The sequence below is a fragment of the Macaca mulatta genome, chromosome 4 (genome assembly GCF_049350105.2).
Source record: "Macaca mulatta isolate MMU2019108-1 chromosome 4, T2T-MMU8v2.0, whole genome shotgun sequence".
NCBI lineage: Eukaryota > Metazoa > Chordata > Mammalia > Primates > Cercopithecidae > Macaca > Macaca mulatta.
The window spans coordinates 175,288,041-175,307,534 of NC_133409.1; the positions used below are offsets into that span (position 1 = coordinate 175,288,041).

The window sequence follows — 19,494 nt, forward strand, 5'->3', positions numbered from 1 at the left end:
CACACAGTGTTTTATTTCACCTTATGTGAACTCACTGACTGTTCACGTAGCCATCCTTCCCTCGGGCATTCTTTCGTGTGGGTATTTAGCACTTTGAAAGTCTTGACACGCTCGCAGCAGAAGGGAAACTTTACGGTTCTTTATGATTCCAGCCCTGCACAGCTTTGAACTGTCAGCACTTTTAAAGCCTTTAACAACTTAGCTTGGATATTCTTTTTAACAGGAATATGAACCCCCAGATAAAAGCTGAGTAATACATACTCGTGTGTCTGCAGCAGAACAGTGATTCCATTATCTTTCCCTCATTTCTGGTTACTTTAGTTGGAAGCCACAGCTGTACCTGGTCTGAAAAGTCGAGAAGTGTAGGATTGTGACTAGACAGCTGCACGCATCGCTGTCTGCTTGGGTCCTGTCAGAAGCGTCTTTTGAAAAGCCCCTTTCCCCCTCTTTCTGTACAAGACTTAGTCACGTGAATCACCTTCTTTCTTGAAGGTGCAGCTTATGTTCATGCCGTGGTTTTCTCTCTGTCGCCTTTCATTCACCTGCATTTTCCTTCTCATCACCTCCTTTTCTCTTTATCTGTCTTCCACAGTTGTGTCTTCCTCACAATTTTCCGTGTCATTTGTGTGAAGGAGGGATAACCCAGGCCCTCCTGGTCCCTGAGTTTCTCATTCTCAGCTTTGTCCATTTTGCTACGTTGGTATCTGTGGATTTTTTGAGACAGAGTCTCACTCTGTTGTCCAGGCAGGAGTGCAGTGGCGCTTTCTCAGCTCACTGCAGCCTCCAGCCCTGGGATCAAGTGATCCTCCCACCTCAGCCTCCCGGGTAGCTGGGACTACAGGTGCACATCACCATGCTCAAGTAATTTAAAATTTTTTTTGTAGTGATGGGGTCTCACTCTGTTGCCTAGGCTGGTCTTGAACTGCTGGGCTCAAGCAGTCCTCTTGCCTCAGCCTCCCAAAATGCTAGGGTTATAGGCGTGAGCCACTGTGCTGGGCACCCTCGTGTCTGCAAGTGCTGTCCCCTTCAGAATATGTCCATCAGGCATTGTATTTTGTATTCTTTGTGAAGTATCCAAGCACATTTCAAAGAAGAGGACAGGGTGTAGGGTAAGACTATCCTTTACGTTGTCTGCTTTGTTTGGTTGGGTTTTGGGATAGGGACAGCTATCACTTGGCTGCCCTGGAGCCTGAGACCTAGAGCTTTCACTGAGGGTGAGGCTGGTGGGAGGCTTTTTGCTGAAGCTTCCGGAGGGCTTGATGAGATCAGTTCCTGACTGCCCTTACTCAGCACAGCAGCATCATACAAAGGTTCCAGGTTGCTGAGTGAGGGAGGCCTCTGCAGGCGGTTCCCCACAGACACAGTCACCTCCTGGATGGTTTCCCTGTGTCTCCACTGACATACCCATGACTGTTTTATTTCCTCTTGTTAGACACCAGAGCCAGAAGTGGAACTGCCCAGAGCCCCTGAGCTCAAGCAGGGGCTGTATGAGCTCTCAGCGAGCAACTTTGAGCTGCACGTCGCACAAGGTAAGGGGGAGGTCCTGGTGCCAGCTTCAGAGAACCACTGACTATTACTCCTTGGCGTGCTGGGCTTTTCCTTCCTGCCACTCAAGGGCTCTTAGCAGCATCAGTGGCACTGACAAAGGGTCACTCTTGAGGAGCTGTTGGGACCGTTGTTCAGTGCACCTCCTCTTAAACATGAGTTCTCCTTTTGTCTGTGCCCTTATGGAAATGCCAAGTCTAATGCTAAGCACTCATTACCCACATGCTAGCTGGACAGTGCATCCTTGGCTAAGAGTGTTTATTGACAGGCTCGCCTCGCTTGATTGCTCTTTACTTTATTGCACTTTGGAGATACTGCATTTTTTACGGATTGAGGATTTTGGCAGCCTGGCATCTGGCAGGTCTAGCCATTTTTCCAGCAGCTTGTGCTTGCTTTGTATCCCTCTGTCAGCATCTTTTTAGCAATAAAATATTTTTTGATTAAGGTACATTGTTTTTAAAGAAATAATGCTGTTGCACATTTCATAGACTATGGTGTAAACATAACTTTGATATCCACTAGGGAACCCAAAAATTTGTGTGACTTGTTTTATTGTGATACTATCTTTATTGCAGTGGTCTGGAACCAAACCTACAGTATCTCGGAGGTATGCCTGTGTGTTAATGGTAATCATATGCTTAATGACCTCAGGCAGAAACAAAAGCTTCTCCCTATCTAAACGGAATTGAGATTGAGCATAGTGGCTCATGCCTGTAATCCCAGCACTTGGGGAAAACAAGGTGGAATGATTGCTTGAGCCCAGGAGTTCGAGATCGGCCTAAGCAAGACCTTGTCTCTACAGAAGATTTAAAAAAAAAAAAGCTGGGTATGGTGGCGTGTGCCTGTAGTCCCAGGCACTCCTGGAGCAGAGGTGGGAAGATCGCTTGAGCCTGGAAGGTCAAGGCTACAGTGAGCTGTGATCACACCACTGTACTCCGGCCTTGGTGACAGAGCGAGACCCTATCTCAGAAAACAACCAAACAAAACCCAGAATTTAATGACACCATTATAACATGAATCAAATTAGTTACTCTTTCCACTTAAAAGATCTTTCTATACCACATCCCATTTTTTGAAAATGGTCTCCTAATATCAGAATGATCCCCATTAAATTTCCAATGTGAATATGTAAGCGTCCTTTATTCACCCGTAGATGTGTTTCAGAAAACTTGGCCCAACGCCGAATGACTTGAAAGCAAATTTGGCTTCCTGGCTGACTCCCATTACCAAATGCTACCATGGAGAGAAATCCCCTTAGAAGACTGGCTTGGAAACGTGAGAAAGGGCTTGGATTGCCTCTGGCCTTGTGACTTGTGCCTGCTGGGAGTCAGCAGCCCTCCCCCACCACACTTACTGTCCACAGTAACTGATCATAAGGCCTTCAGCCGTTTCCCATTTTGTTAAAAGTTGTTATTGCATCCGTACCGGTGCCCTGACAGTGGAACTTCAGCTGTTTTGCTACGGGAGTGCATTTGCAGCTGGAATTGGCTTGGGCTCTGAGCAGGATGTGTTTCCCGAATCACCTGTTACAGACCGGCTCTGGCAGGCCTGTAACAGGCCTCCTTTTATGGTTTCATCACTGAAGTGCGCATTCCTGAGCACTGTAGTTTCGTGTGTGTGTATATATCTTTTAAGGCTCTTTTAACCTGCGTGTTCTCCAGACATCTCTTTCTCTTTCTTGCTGAAGACATAGGTGGTTTCACCTGTAGAGCTCCCTGTGGTCCATACTTTGCTAATTGTGTCCCCATAGTGTGGTCTACATGTTTCCCTGATTTCTCTGTTTCCTGTAAATTAGTAGTTGGGTCTGGGGACAGAATCAGTTTCAGTGTGATATTTTTTGGGGGCACAGGAAGACCTCATAGCTGGTGGGGGCACAGAGTGTCCAGTTGTCTCTCTTTGGGATGTGGGCGACCATGACAGGCAGGGCCTGGGTCCATTCATTCCTTAGGGGTGGCCAAGTGCCACTCGCCAGCGCCTCCCTGAGTGGGTCACTGCCACAGAGCTGTGTCGTGTAGGCACCATGGTGGCTTCCTGGCCTTGCTGGCTTCCCATCAGTACTCTGATTAGGTTCCCAGAGAGCCTGTCTCCATCTTACAGTGCAGGATCTACCGTGCACCTGCACACGGTTTCAGCCTTGCACGTTTTTAAATGGAAGTTGTTAACTTTTAAAGGAAGTTTTGCACCATTTTCTTCAGGTGCATCGTTGCTGTGCTGATGAGGCAGTAGCTGTTAGCCTTAGCGTGGCACAGTCCTGCTCAGAGGCCAGGCCACATGCCATTGGTTCGTTCTCTCCCTGACCACAGCCTGATTTCAGTTTGGTATCAGCCCGATGTCAGGGTAGAACAGCTAAACACCTCCTGTGTCCAAAGAATGATGCTGTGAGGGCTTGTTTTTTCTGTGTGTGTGTGTTCCCTAGCCAAGGGGGTGATGTTTTACTTTTTAAACTTTTTGTTATGATAAAATGTAATACAGATCGAGAGAACAAATGTTGTAGGGCTTAATGAATTTTTATAGAGTGGTCACACTAACTACTGTCCGGTTCAAGAAATAAAACTGCCAGCCTCCCGTGTCCCATCCAGGGCTCAGCCCGCCCTCCCTTCTTCTCCAAGAAGGCGCTTTCCTGACATTTGTGGAAACCACTTGTATTAGTCTGTTTTCAAACTGCCGATGAAGATACACCCGAGACTGGGTAATTTACAAAGGAAAGAGGTTTAATGAAGAACTCACAGTTCCACGTGGCCAGGGGAGCCTCACAATCATGGTGGAAGGCAAGGAGGAGCAAGTCACATCTTACGTGGATATTGGCAGGCAAAAAGAGCTTGTGTAGGGAAACTCCCATTTTTAAAACCATCAGATCTCGTGAGACGTACTCACCATCACGAGAGCAGCACGGGAAAGACCTGTCCCCGTGACTCAGTTACCTCCTACCTGATCCCTCCCACAATATGTGGGAGTTCAAGATGAGATTTGGGTGGGGACACAGACAAACCATATCACGACTCCTTTTATGGTTTCATCACTGAAGTCCGCATTCCTGAGCACTGTAGTTTCGTGTGTGTGTATATATCTTCTAAGGCTCTTTTAACCTGCGTGTTCTCCAGACATCTCTCTTTCTTGCTGAAGACATAGGTGGTTTCACCTGTAGAGCTCCCCGTGGTCCAGACTTTGCTAATTGTGTCCCCGTAGTGTGGTCTACATGTTTCCCTGATTTCTCTGTTTCCTGTAAATTGGTAGTTGGGTCTGGGGACAGAATCAGTTTCAGTGTGATATTTTTTGGGGGCACAGGAAGACCTCATAGCTGGTGGGGGCACAGAGTGTCCAGTTGTCTCTCTTTGGGATGTGGGCGACCATGACGGGCAGGGCCTGGGTCCATTCATTCCTTAGGGCTGCGAAGTGCCGAGACTCATTCAAGCGTCCCTTCATTTTTTAACCAAGAGAAACTCGCCCTCATTTATCACCTGGTTATTCAGTGGTGCAGTGCATATGGGAGAGGTGGGAGAAATGCCTCATTCTCTCCCTTTATTACAGTTTTCCAAATAATGAGTTGTTGCTGATTGTCCATCAAAGATGACAAATTTGGTTTTGAGTATTGTTATGAACTCACGAATAGAAACACATTTGATGGAGTCCCTTTGTACCAATTAAAGTGCTCATGCTGAACTGAGATTTGCTAAGCAGGACAAAGATCTGATTCTTCAATTAACTCTCTAGTGAGGTCTGACATAAATTACAGTTCCTCTTTCCCCCGTCTCTGCCTTGGCTCTCCACTCCAGGCGACCACTTTATCAAGTTCTTCGCTCCGTGGTGTGGTCACTGCAAAGCTCTGGCTCCAACCTGGGAGCAGCTGGCTCTGGGCCTTGAACATTCCGAAACTGTCAAGATTGGCAAGGTGAGTGAAAGCCCTTATTAAACTGGAAATGGACTGCTTTGGGCTGGATTAATTAGCAGAGTGGCCCATTATTCATTCTGTGTGCAAAGTCGCAAACTTGATTTATTAATTCCATTTAGTGTGCCACTTGATAATTCATTTCACCTTCACAGATGGCAGCCTGATTTTGAGTTTTGCTGACTTTTCCACAGCCCAGAGATAAATTATGGCCTCGGCTGCTTTGTTTATTTTGAAGAGATGGCCAAATCTGAATTGGCAGCCCCAGAGCCCGTTCTGCAAAGATACGGGGTCGAGCCTTGTAGAATGTTCACTGGACGAACTTGGAGACCATCCACGTTCGACCTCACCCAAGAGCCCTCTCTAAAAGGACCCTGGCCCTGTGCTCACCCAGGCACGTAGAAGACCCTCCCTCAGTTTGCACTGTGCCTGGGATTCTTTCCAGGGTTTCCCACTTTATACAGAGAAGCCAAGAGTGATGTCTGACAACTTCTGTGTAACTGGATTTTCTGGAAATATCCAGTGTAGCTCCAGGGATATCACTTTTATTCTTGTCCACTTTCCAGCACCCACCAGACTCCATGCATAGATTTCCTTTCTTAAAAATCTTGTTTTTCTACCTTGCCACGGGGCTGATTTGTATACAAAAGTAACGCTGCGTGTCTAGGACTGGATGATGGTTAACAGGATGATCTACTTGGGATGGTGAGATGGTCAAAAGCGTAAACCTGGGGATTGGGTGGACCTGGCTGGCTGACCTTGGGCAAAACCTCTCCACGCCTGGTCTCCCCCTTTGCAAAACTGAGCTAAGATCTACTGTGTGGTGTCTGGGCAGGTGAAAGTACACTGCTTAGTGTGATGCTCAGCACGGGGCGGATGCTTAGTAAGTTGCAATCACTTTTGTTGTCAGTTAAATGGATTTTTCACTGTTGCCTCTTAAACGCTTATGATAATATATACTAATTATACATGTTATGATTATCAGTTTATATTTATTGAACATTGCGGGGAAGTAATTATAAAATAATCTTGTCTACTGTCTTACCCCATTCCTTGTATCCTTACTTAATGATTGTATGAAATTTTATGGGAGATTCTTTTGGTTTATGTCCATAGAGGATCCCAGCAGACACAAGCCTAGGTGACCATGCTGAAGCTCTTCATCCCTGGCACGTGTGGCTGGCTTCACCGGACCCTTAAAATGTTTGTCCTCTGCCGACCTTGGGCTGAGGCCTGCTGTTCATCCCTGGCACGTGTGGCTGGCTTACACCGGACCCTTAAAAATGTTTGCCCTCTGCCGACCTTGGGCTGAGGCCTGCTGTGCTTCAGTTCTGCACCTCAGCTGCTGTCTGATGGGTCTTAGGTGTTGAAATAGTATTTTTACCCCCGTTTGCTGACATAGTGAAAAACAACTTAGTCCTGCCGATTTTCGTGCTGGTAGAAAAGAAAAAAGAAAGCAATGACTTAGAACAAGATGTTTCATGAAAATGTTGGGCAAGCGGAATCTTTTTGAGATTGAAATGAAATAAAAAGCTTGAAGAGCTGTGCTTGTTGGTAAATTCAGTTTATAGAATTAAGGACGGATTATAATCTTGACATCTTTTCAGTCTTACCTTTATTATATACCAACTACTCCTGTTTAAAATTCACTTCTTGCTCCCTCTTGATTTTAAGACCCTCTAAGCCCAAGCATGAGAGGAAATTCTAAGCTGGCATGTGAACTGGTCTGGGTCCCAGACACCGACAGCCAGGCTAACCCCTCCCACCAGCACCACCACCAGCAAATGTCAAGCTAGGACCCTGACTCCAGCTCCCAGGTGCTGACTTGACTTGCTTGAGTTGAAGTGTTGCTTCCTAAAAATTGGCATGTTTAACTGAGCTATTAATACAATACATCTTACCTCTAAAGTAAATCTTTCCCTTACTCCCTTTAGCTCAGGTATGTTTTAGCGTAGCGTTTAGGAACATTCTCTTCAAAAACTGCACCTTGCTGGCAGAGTTGCTACAGAATCTGGATTTTGAAAAGAATATTTGTAAAGTACAAAGCATCTAGTAGTCCCATTAGCAAGAAGGTCCATGAAGAAACTGACTGGGAAGTTGATCTGCCTTTATTCTCAGGTTGATTGTACACAGCACTATGAACTCTGCTCCGGAAACCAGGTTCGTGGCTACCCCACTCTTCTCTGGTTCCGAGATGGGAAAAAGGTACGTCTGCCCTTCTAGGTGTTGAGAGTTCTTCATCTCTTAACCCCATCAGGCTGAGCTACTGAGTGGTTTAATGGGTACAGTGAATTGCCAGTCTTGATTGTTAGGGCACTGGTTTGGAGAAATATGTATAATGGAACAAATGTCTTTCTCTTAATTGATAAGATTCGGGTTGTGGAGATAAATTCATTTGTTACACTACCTTGAAACATTTCAGTGGCCCAAGTTATCACTAGAATAACCCAGATCTTACAGTCATAGGGTTAACTGTGCTCTGGTCATGAACACAAACCTTCAGGCCTTTGAACAGAGCTAAGGCTTGCACTTGGTCCGGTTCTGCCTCTCTCCCTCCTTCCCTGGCCGATGGTCAGCAGCTCAGAGTTCCCCATCAGCACAATAGCTCGCTGGCAGGCCTCCGCCCCAGACTTCCGTGATGTATAACCCCACGGAGGGAAGAGGGGCCTGTATAGTTCTCTCACCAAAGCCGAAGCGTTCAGTTATCCTCTCTACATTCCCGTCTAAATACGAACATGCAGACTTAGGACCACAGCTAAGACATCTGGGAGATCCGACCTGGGCAAGCAGGGGTTGGAGGAAGGCTTAAGTGATTCAGAACACCTAAGTGGACTCACTCAGCAGTGTGCCCGTGTCTTGGACAGGTGGATCAGTACAAGGGAAAGCGGGATTTGGAGTCACTGAGGGAGTACGTGGAGTTGCAGCTGCAGCGCACAGAGACCGGAGCCACGGAGACCGTCAAGCCCTCAGAGGCCCCGGTGCTGGCAGCCGGGCCCGAGGCTGACAAGGTGGGTGCCTACTGGGGTCGGGATCCATGCAGGCCCATGGCCCCCGGCCCCAACCACCCACCCTCAGAGGGCCTTCTCAAATGCTTTGGACAAAATGACAGTTTGGGGACAGAGTCATTCTGACGGTTGGCTATAGCTGCGTTTTCAACACGTATTTTGCGTCAACTTTTGCATGCTTTCAGGGGTAAATGTAAACAAAAGGTTCCCTTTTAAAAACATGAAATGGATGTGAGACAAATCCCAAGACAATATCTGGTGTCAAAAATCTCTAGAGAATCCTTCCTTTCCTCTTCATTTTAAAGGATGACTATGCTCGGCAGGTTTCTGCTGTGAAATCTTGGCTGCTGGCCCTGGGGCCCCAATTCTATTCCTTACCTTGTCCCGGGCATTTCCTTTCACCTCTGTTGTAAAGGCCCTAGAAGACCTGTAAGCAAGAGGGCATCCACAGGGATCAGGCTAGTGACTGTAGATGTAACCTGCTTAGGCCGTCCTGACGCACTGAGGGGTTTCCTTCCTCCCCTCAGATAGCAGGAGGTTTTAGATTAGTTTGTTCTGCTTTATCAAGCCCTTGTTGTATCACAGGCACTATTCTAGGCCACCAGGAAATAAAAATAAGACCGGTTTCCTGCCTCTGAAGCATACAGGTCGCTGAGGCAAATGGTGAGAAGACACAGAAGCCAATGGCAGGGGGCTGGGGCAGAAATGTGTGCGGGGCTGGTTGCTAGAGAGAAGTGGGGGCAAATGGGCAAGAAGTGTCCCTAAGGAGCTGACTGATGGGATCTGTGCTGGACAGATAGGCTGGGCAGGGCTGCCGCTGAGGCGCCGCACCAGCAGAGATCAGCCGGCGTGTCCGCAGGGCCAGAGCTGGGGCTGGGGGAAGACAGTGGGAGACAGGTCGGGGTGTGGTGTAGGATCCCTGAGAGTGAGAGAGACCACCTGGAGTTGAGAGGATGTGGGCAGCTGGCCAAGGATTACGACCTGTATCCCATATTCACAGGGAGCCCACGGAAGTTCTGTGCAGAGTGGAGTTGTAGGATAATGACTGGCATGCACACGTGCTGGGGGTGGGAAGCTGCTCTATTAGGCCATTAAAGATGATGCGTCTCATGGTGCGGCTGTGACTGTGGGATGGTGAGGAGGAGAAAGCCAGCATAAGGAGTCCAGCCTGCTGTGCAGCGGGGAGGAGAAGGAGGGAGAGTCCGAGACGAGTCTCCTTCCTGCATATCTGGTGGAGGACGGTACCTAGCACAGGGGCAGGGCCAGAGCTAGAGCTCGAGGAAAAGGGATGAGCTTGGTTTTCAAGGTGTTGATCTTCACGGCTATCGGCCGCGTAGGTGGCAGTGTTCAATGGCAGTTCCATCCATGAGCCTGGGGCTACGGCAGGAGGTCTGCACTGGACGAGAGTGCCCGTGTCATCCTCTTCAGGTAGAAGCCACGCCTGAAGGCCAGGAGATGGGATTTGGAAAAACCAGTGGAGCCACCAACCCCCTTCTCACTGGGTGGGGCCATACAGGGCCTCCTCACCCCCACGGCCCCATCCCTAGTTGGACTCTTGTAGGTCAGGGATGGCCTGAGTGTTGTTTAAAAGTTGATGTTTTGGTTGAAGAAGCAAGCAGCTGGTTTTGTAGTTGTTAGGACCACATATGTTAGAGGAGTATGTGTGTCATGGTGGTTACAAAGGTCATCCCAAATTGAGTATAATTATATACCATGGATGTTTTCATCACAGCACCGTTTCTATTTATAATACAGTTTTCCACCATGAAGTGGGTCTTTTCAGTGCGTGCGGCGTCATGTTTCTGGACATAAAGATGGTAGTGTTCCACAATGGCCCCGCTTGGCCTCCGTCACTGACATGTGTTACTCGATGCCAGCTCAAATGGAGCAGCCCTGGTACACTTAGCCACATGATAAATCATCCTATTCCTGCTCTCAGGAGAGAATCGCAGGTCCATTTTTGGAGAAACACATAGACGTCATTCTGTAAAGAACTGTCAAGGGAGAATGGCTTTAAAGCAGACTACCATGTAGCACCTTTCCCTTAAATTCTCCAGCCAGAGCTTCCATCAACATTGTTTGCATTGACTTAGAACAGGCTGCTTTCCATTTTTATGTTCAATATAAACCACGTATCATTGCCTGTGCTATTGTAACTCAGTTCTTTCTGTTGCATAGAGAGGATGTCCAAAGGGTGCTAGGAGAACAGGGTGGCCAGTGAGAAAAGCAGCTGAGGATCAGACTTCAGTGGGTGTCCTAGAGACTCCAAGCCTAGAGGTGCAGACTCAAGCGTCGGACACCCAGGGCTGCCTGGTCCACACCACAGAGCCCTGGAGCATTGTCAGAACAATGGCCTGGGAGTTGTCAACCTGCCTCATCCCCAAAAGACAGCCCCTGCCCCCACCACCCCCGTACAGTGTCCAGCCACCTCCTCACCGCATCTCCCAGGCTTGGGACCCAGGGACTTGTACTGATCTCTCTGCCCTTCAGAGGCTGCCAGCCTCCCTTTGTACATAGCCTATGAAATGCAGGTTGTGTAGGTATTTCTTTGTGACTTTGGAGCCTGCATAACAGCATTTTAAAAAAATTACTGATTCGTGTATCTGCAATCCCAAAGCATGGCCCTGCTCAACTTTAAGGGATGTACTTGAACTGTGGCTTTTCCCTCCCTTGAAGGGCACTGTGTTGGCACTCACTGAAAATAACTTCGATGACACCATTGCAGAAGGAATAACCTTCATCAAGTTTTATGCTCCATGGTAAGTGGCTGTTTAATTAGAAACTACTTTGTTCATGTGTACTAAGTCACATCATGTTTTCCAGCTCATCTGCCACCCCTCCAGACTCAATGTTGGGCACATGTTGCATTTACATGTAGGTCATGTTGTAGGAAATAAGGAACCATTATCATTATTCAAATATGTTAAACTTCAGTGGCCTTAATTATATATGGAGAATGAGGCTAATGTAAAGTTCTATCAACTTGGGAGAAAACATAAAAATTGAGGCAAATTATGATGGCCATATTCAGTGTTGTGGTATCTGCACTTCTCCAAATAGATGGCTTTTTTTTTTTTTTTTTTTGGTGAAACAATGAGTGTCATGATGTAGTTTTGCTCCTCGGTTCTTTTAAGTAGTCAGATTTCTTTTGTAGAGAAATCCAGTAGAGTCTGTTAGAGCCATTCAGTGTGCTACGCAGTTTCCTGGACCTGCGTGCCATACGGTCTTGGAGACCAGAGCAGAAATGAATTGCAGATAGTGTGAGATCCAGACAACCTTGGTTCTAAGACTTACCGTGAATGTCCTTTAATTCCTTTGAACCCCAGTTCCCTCAGCTGAAAAATAGGAGTAACTTTTTGTCTTCACAAATAAAACAATCCATTTGGAAAAGCAGAGTGTTTAGGACATTAAATTCTTTATCTAAACATGATAAAAGGTGCCAGTTTTCTTTTTGTTATGCTCCACATATTCCTGAGAAACTAACTGTAGGGGTAAAAAGTTAATAAGCACAGGACTCAAACGAACCGTAGCGATGCCTTTCAAATCATTTTCAACTTTTAAAAACCTAAAGCTCCATAGATCAAGTATCAAGAAAGAGGATTCCCTTTGGCTGAAGGGGAGCCATCCATACGGCAGGAGGGGGCCAGAAGAGACAAGGGAACAGAGTCGGGTAGAAGGGAGGGTTTGAACCAAACTTAGTCATGGCCTTGATGCTCACCCCAAATCGCTGAAGTACCAAGGAGGCCTTAAAATGGTTTTGAACTTCTGAGACCCTAAGCGATCAAATCTAAAATGTCTTTGGCATTCAAGTGACTTTTTAAGAAATTGTGTGGCATCTGCTGTCTTCCCTGTTCCTCTGCTCCTGGTGCTTTCATAAACCAGTTAGTGCAGTTCACCATGGCATGGGAATGGTCTCAGAATCTCAACTTGTTTTCAGACCGGCTTGCTTCTGTCACGTTGTCTGAAAGTCTACCTTAGATCAACGTTTGGGTTCTTCGTTTGGGATGGGAGGAGGAGGAAGAGTTAATGTGCACCCAGTGGGAGAATTTGGTATTTTACAAATTTCTAGGCACGTGTTTGTCCCATACAGAAGCAGCAGGGCTTGTCTTGGCAGCAAAGTGTAGGTGAATGATCTCAACCCAGGATTTCAACCAGCTGTCCTTTTTCTCTTCCTAGGTGCGGTCATTGTAAGAATCTGGCTCCTACTTGGGAGGAACTCTCTAGAAAGGAATTCCCTGGCCTGGCAGGCGTCAAGATCGCTGAAGTAGACTGCACTGCGGAACGGAGTATTTGCAGCAAGTACTCGGTGGGTGCTCGGATGGCTGCTTATGGGAGCAGATCCCGAGGGAACTGTGCCTCAACCACGATCACTTGCTCTGCCCTCATCTTCTCAACAATGTGGCTTTTATGTCCCCTTTGAGTTGTTTTGAGAAGCAAAAGAGATCCTCTCTCAAAGGAAAGGCATTCTTTTCCGCCCACTTTTTAGTTAGTATCCATGTTTCAGTGCAGGTTTTCAGGCCTTGCTGTCTGAGTATAAGGCCATGAAGTAACAGACCCCACACCATAGACTGGGGGGCTTCCCACACCGCTACTCTTGATGATTGACCAGTGATCTGTAGCCTTCGCCATAAATACCCGAGTCGCTCATTTTCCACACATAAGCCAGCATTCTAAAATGCAGGGGCTGAATCTCAGAATCATTTCAACATAACCTCCTTTCTGAAAGGGCCATGCCAGCAAGTCGGTCCTGTGCTTGGGTTAACTACTGCCTTCATTCCAAGCTGTTAGCACAATCTGATGGCCTGGAAGATTTGTCATTTTTATTTCTCCTTTTGTGTTATTCAAACACTTTTGGAGCCTTTTAGATGGAGAATAGGCATAACCCAGACATAGTTTCCTTATCATTAAAAGATACCAGTTGTTTCTTGTGCCCTAAAATTCTTAGAAACGAGTTGCAACTGAAAAATGTATCCTCAAGAGGATCTTGCTCTCGTGGTCTGGTCTGCGGACCACCAGGGCATTGCAAGGGAGGTCGTTGGAAATGCAGACTCCCAGGCCTGCTGAATCCAAATCTGCATCTTCACCAGATCCGCAGGTGATCGTGGGCACAGTAAAGACTGAAAGGGTCTACTTTAGGGTAAAATCGTTCCTTTGATGCTGATCTTTAATGATGTCATTTTGAATTCAGAAGTGCCCCACGGCTTTGCTTTCTAAATAGTCTGCTCCTCTTTTAATGGAATATATACCTTTAAAAATTAGCCACAGAATTTTCCAGCCACGACAGTAGGGGTGTATCTGGTTTTATTTAGGAAGCAATTTGTATGTGATCTGGACCGCTGGTTTGCAAACTTTTTTCTTTTTTGGTTTAAGGTACGAGGCTACCCCACATTGTTGCTTTTCCGAGGAGGGAAGAAAGTCAGCGAGCACAGTGGAGGCAGAGACCTTGACTCGTTACACCGCTTTGTCCTGGGCCAAGCGAAAGACGAACTCTAGAAACACAGTTGGAAGTCACCTCTCCTGCCCGCCTCCTGCACCCCGCATTTAGGAGTTCAGTCCCACAGAGGCCACTGGGTTCCCGGTGGTGGCTGTTCAGAAAGCAGAACATACTAAGCGTGTGGTATCTTCTTTGTGTGTGTGTGTGTTCCAAGCCAACACACTCTACAGATTCTTTATTAAGTTTCTCCAAGTAAATGTGTAACTCATGGTCACTGTGTAAACTAAGTATTTTCAGTGGCGATATATCCCCTTTGACCGTCTCTTGATGAAATTTAAATGGTTTCCTTTGAGACTGAAATAGAGTTGAGGGAAATCAAATTGCTGGACTATTTTTGGTTCCTGAGTTGAGTGATTTTGGTGAAAGAAAGCACATCCAAAGCATAGTTTAACTGCCTACGAATTCTGGAAAGGTGGCCTTGTGACAGTATTGCCGTTCCTCTGATCTTAAGGTCACAATTGACTCAGTACTGTGGTTGGTCTGTAGCATGGAGCAGATTTAAATGCAAAACCCCACACCTCTGGAAGATACCTTCACGGCCACTGCTGGAGCTTCTGTTTCTGTGAATACTTCTCTCAATGTGAGAGGTTAGCCATAATGAAAGCAGCGTTACTTCTGACTGCGCCTGAGTAAGACAATGCTGATGCCATAACTTTACGTGTCCATACTTGTCAAATCAGTTACTGTTCAGGGATCCTTCTGTTTCTCATGGGGTGAAACGTTTCTTTAGTTCATCATGTAAACACGAAGCCAGTCTATGTGAACTTTTAAGATTGGATGTCTTCCTTAGAAAGGGTAGGCATGGAAAATTCCACAAGGAGTTGTATTTGTCACCTGGGGCGACAAGACCAGACAGGCTTTCTCAGGCCTGGGTCCAGGGAGGCTCTGCAGCCCTGCTGGAGGGCCCTAACTAGAGTTCCAGATTCTGTTCCTCAGTAGTCCTTTTAGAAGCTTGCTATACTTGGTCTGCTTCAAGGAGGTCGACCTTCTAATGTATGAAGAATGGGATGCATTTGAGCTCAAGACCAAAGACAGATGTCAGCGGGACTGCTCTGGCCCTGGTGTGCACGGCTGTGGCAGCTGTTGATGCCAGTGTCCTGTAACTCATGCTATCCTTGTGATTAAACACTTTTACCATCTCCTTCGGGAATAAGCACTTATAGGACTAAGCTCTAAGGTGTTTGTTCTTTTACCATCGAGCTATTTCCCGTAATAACCACTTTGCGTCCAACACCCTTCACCCACCTCCCACGCGCAAGGGGATGTGGATACTTGGCCCAAAGTAACTGGTGGTAGCAATCTTACAAACAAGACCACTTATACTGTCTGAGGCAGAAGATAACAGCAGCATCTCAACCAACCTCTGCCTTAAAGGAAATCTTTATTAATCATGTGTGGTTCACAGATAATTCTTTTTTTAAAAAACCCAACCTCCTAGAGAAGCACAACTGTCAAGCGTGGCTTCAGCTTTGCATCACGAGTCTTGTATTCCAAGAAAATCAAAGTGGTACAATTTGTTTGTTTACACTATGATACTTTCTAAATAAACTCTTTTTTTAAAAAAAAGTCTGGTCTTTCCTTCAATGTTACAGCAAAACATATAAAATAGACAATAAATTATAGTTTATATTTACAAAAAAAGCTGTAAGTGCAAACGGTTGTAGATTATAAATGTATTATTTAATCAGTTTAGTATGAAATTGCCTTCCCAGTACATGATTGTGAAAAAGACATTTAGAAAATATTCTAAAATTTGATCTGAGCCTCACTTTCTACAAAGGAAATCATGATTTCAGCTCATAAACAGCACGCTTATCCCCCTATCGCTATTATAAGCTGGGCACCCTCATTTTATCTTCTTTGTTGGTTCTAACCTTGTGGCATGGTATGCTGTATAGTAAACAGGCAGAGAACTGCTTTACTGAAATAGATATTAGAGCTGGCAGTCCAGAAGTTAATGTGCTGGTCAAAGAACCGTTCTGATAAAGGAGAGGCGCAGCATTGCCTTCACCTTGCAGCCTCACCTCGGAGTGTACTCAGTCTACTTTTGGTACTAGCAAAGAGTACAGCAAATGGAGGACTGAGGTGTAGAAATGGTATTTTTGGCAGAAATAAGTATATATTCACACCAACAAAACTCCAGCATGAACATATAACAGCAATGACTGAGACAAAGGCGCCCCATGGAGCCCTGGCTGTGGCCTGGGCTGTGGGTCATGTATGAAATTGAACTTCCTGGGAATGAAATCTGAACAGAGGCGTTCCCCCAACTTCCCCAATTTCTGTTCTCTGTAAAATCGACCTTTGATAGACAGTACTGAACAGGCTGATACTTTAACCAAGAATACATTTAACTCCTTTGAGATTATTTTCCCTACTTACTAACACCCCAAATAGCTTGATCTACAGCTAAAACTAATTTTGGTGGGTTTTTGGGGGAGGAGGGGAGGAAGAGCTTCACGGTGCTTTCTGCAGTTACCGGACCTGGCACTACAGACATCCAAACTCAGCTTGCTACAGACCAACAACTACTCACGTCATTTACCAAGTGAGCAAATTATTAATGAGGTCCTTTAAAATCTTCTTGGGTAATAAGGCACTGGCATGAGATAGTTTCCAAGTCTCATCGTCCCACCTCCAACTGTGCTTCTGTGTTTTTTAAGGCAGATGTAATCTAGGAATCCAAGGCAGAATGTGTGTCCCCAGCATCTGGTTTCGAGTTAGTGGCATCCACAAGCTCTTACAACCATATTCCTGTATTTTTTCAGAATGACATTGGAATTGTCATCAAAGTAAAGAACTGAGATGGCATTTAGTTTAGTTGGCGCACAGCACGGTTTGGGGACATACTCAGGGTTCATAAGGTGAACCTGTTACAAAACAGAAGGGGAGAAAGGTACCTTAGAAATGACACCTGGTCTCAGCTTACTCCCACTTAGAAAACAGAGTCTCCGAAAGCTCACCAAGGTCTGCACGATCGCGTGGTTGGTTGCATTCATGTGTGCGTTGAGTGGGAAGGAGCATTCCCCATCACAGTAATTGGCAGCGTAGCCCTTGGGTGCAATGATCCAGTCCTTGATTTAATGCAAAGGAAGCAAGAAAAGATTAGCATGCACTTCTCACACGATTTGTGCTTTTCAGGAATGCTGTGAAAAGGTATTTTTCACATTGGACAGGCAAGGAGACAGATGCAGGAAGGCTTAGGAATTTGATTGGCAATGCTGGGAAGTGAACCTGGTCGATCTGACCCCAGAACCCTCGCTCCTTGCAGAGGCCCACAGGGCCTCAGCTGCTACCTGGAAGCATGTAGGTTGCCAGCAATATGTGCTCGGACCCAAGAGAGCCCCTCCAGGAGCCCACGGTGCTCCTGTGGAAGTAGTGCCACCTGCATATGGAAGCTATCTTTTACTGCTCACCACCTATGATGAAATTTGCTGCCTTCCTTCCAAACTAGTGATGGCTCTCAGGTATGGGGCAAACGTGTGTGCTTCTGCATCGTGTGGGTGAGCCAGTTTGTAGCCATTGGAGAAGTTAACCATCAGTTAATTTTTTTTCCAACCCTGTCTCAATTAAAATTCATTTAAATGCCCAAATAAATATATGTCTTATGGCCTGTGAAAGGATGAGGTAAGAGTATTGGGAAATGTGGCTACTGATTTTTGAGGGATCACAGAGCTCAGGCACCCTAGGAAAGTGTTGGAGCACTTGGTCCCCACAGACTAAGCTTCCTCTGCCTCACTCCAGGAGCCTGAGCGTTGGGGAGGGCTCCTCAGGACTTCCATGGAAGGAAGCAGCTCAGCCTTCAAGCTCTGGGTGTTTGGTGATGGCTGCCACCATTCAGATGAGAGTAAACTGCTGAGAAAGGACCTTTGTCCTCCATGTCTGGAGAACTCACCTGCCATCCCAGGTCTTGGAAACTCACATACAGCTCATGCTTCCTGCAAGCTGTTTTTAATTCACTGCTGTTGTAATCTGTTGGAGGAGATCAAAAGACGCACCCATCAACTCATTAATTCCTTCACAGAGAGTCTGCCACATGCCAGGCACCATACTGGGCTCAGGACAGCCTCCTAGACCCAAGTGTGGCCACCCAACAGCTATATCAGGTTCCTGACTGTTGGCTTGAATGTCTTATGGAGTCTGTTTTGTCTCCCCTGGGGTCAGTACTGGGCACAGGGTGACTTGGACACCTTTGAGCAACAGAGGTATGTTGTGAGCCCTGCTGCATGCAAGGCCTATGGAAGACTGGGCCAACTTGCCCGGTACACCCCGGAGGCGCCTGACTGGGAAGGCGTCACATTCACATGATCAGACAATGGTACTAGGCAGGATCTGCTGCCGTCCAAACAGGGACCATTTTGAAGCTGCACAGGGACTTTAAAGACAGCTGCCAGGCCAGGAGGGTATCCTGAAGGAAGAGTAATGATGGAGTGGGGCCTAACCAGGAGAAGAGGGAGAGGGAGACACCTTGCAGGGGCAATGCTCTCTCTGGCTGTACTCCCACCTGACTGCCAGGGTTGAGCCCTTGTGTGCTAATGCGATAATACTGAGCCAGTGGTTCCTCATGAGACTCTGCCGAAGTGCACATGCCCACCCTGTGCAGCACAGGAACCGCGAGCCTGGCGTCACTCATTCACCAGCAAGAGCACTGGGAGGGCCCCGATTCACTGAGACCCACTGGAGCGATTCTTCTGTGACATGCCTTCTGCCTGGCACCACGGCAAATAGAAGGTAAGTCAGACATGGCTTCCCTCCTCCAAGAACTTAGTGAACAAAGGGGTGGTGTGAAACAGACACCAAATAACTCCAGTACAAACCAGAACAGGGATGCTACGGGCAAAGGCCATCGGCAAATATCACATAGGCAAGGGCCACAGGTAAATGTCCCTTCAGAGAAGGGACAGTTCAGAGTGGGAGTGAGAGGAAGAGAGAGGAGTTCTGCTGGAATGGATTTAAGGATGTGTCAAGCAGGGTCAGATGAGATAAAGCTGGAGAAATGAATGGCCTAGGCTGCCAACCACAATGCTTCGGACTTCCCACCAGCGGCTCAAAGTGAGCCTTTGCAGGCTTTTGAGCTGGAGAGCAACATTTCAAGCTGTGGTTCTAAAGGATTAATCAATCTGGAGTTGTGTTTGAGAGTTCTAGAGAGGATGGAAGGATAAAAGGCAAGGAGAAGGCTTTTAGAGAAAGGTCATCTAATGTGAGATGTCAGTGGGTGTAAGAGCCTAGGTCATTTGCAGGCTATCCCTTCCCTTTTCAACTACATAAGCCAATAAGTCACCTAATTGTTGAAAGCCTGTTTGAACTTGATTTTCTAACTTCTAACTCCCAGTCTTCCTGGCTCTGAAGCAGGAGAGAACATGCAAATTTTTTTTTTTTTTTGGAAACAGAGTCTTGCTCTGTCACCTAGACTGAAGTGCAAGGGCACGATCTCGGCTCACTGCAACCTCTGCCTCTCCGACTCAAGCAATTCTCCTACCTCAGTCTCCTGAGTAGCTGGGACTACAGGTGTGAGCCACCATGCCCAGCTAATTTTTTGTATTTTTAGTAGAGATGGGGTTTCA

At 46.7% G+C, this 19,494-nt stretch overlaps 2 protein-coding genes across 2 annotated transcripts in view; one reads left to right on the top strand and one right to left on the bottom strand.

Moving 5' to 3' along the window:
• The window catches only part of TXNDC5 (thioredoxin domain containing 5), a 29,825-nt gene extending 14,329 nt beyond the window's left edge, over positions 1-15,496 (top strand). The window contains exons 4-10 of the mRNA XM_015135522.3: positions 1,433-1,529; positions 5,319-5,434; positions 7,550-7,636; positions 8,296-8,439; positions 11,113-11,195; positions 12,613-12,742; positions 13,807-15,496. Of these exons, the coding sequence (XP_014991008.2) occupies positions 1,433-1,529; positions 5,319-5,434; positions 7,550-7,636; positions 8,296-8,439; positions 11,113-11,195; positions 12,613-12,742; positions 13,807-13,929 (780 nt within the window). The 3' untranslated portion in view covers positions 13,930-15,496. The remainder of the gene's footprint in view (positions 1-1,432; positions 1,530-5,318; positions 5,435-7,549; positions 7,637-8,295; positions 8,440-11,112; positions 11,196-12,612; positions 12,743-13,806) is intronic.
• The window catches only part of BMP6 (bone morphogenetic protein 6), a 158,158-nt gene continuing 153,958 nt past the window's right edge, over positions 15,295-19,494 (bottom strand). The window contains exons 5-7 of the mRNA XM_001085364.5: positions 17,826-17,902; positions 16,894-17,004; positions 15,295-16,800 (exon numbers count right to left, since the gene is read on the bottom strand). Of these exons, the coding sequence (XP_001085364.1) occupies positions 16,651-16,800; positions 16,894-17,004; positions 17,826-17,902 (338 nt within the window). The 3' untranslated portion in view covers positions 15,295-16,650. The remainder of the gene's footprint in view (positions 16,801-16,893; positions 17,005-17,825; positions 17,903-19,494) is intronic.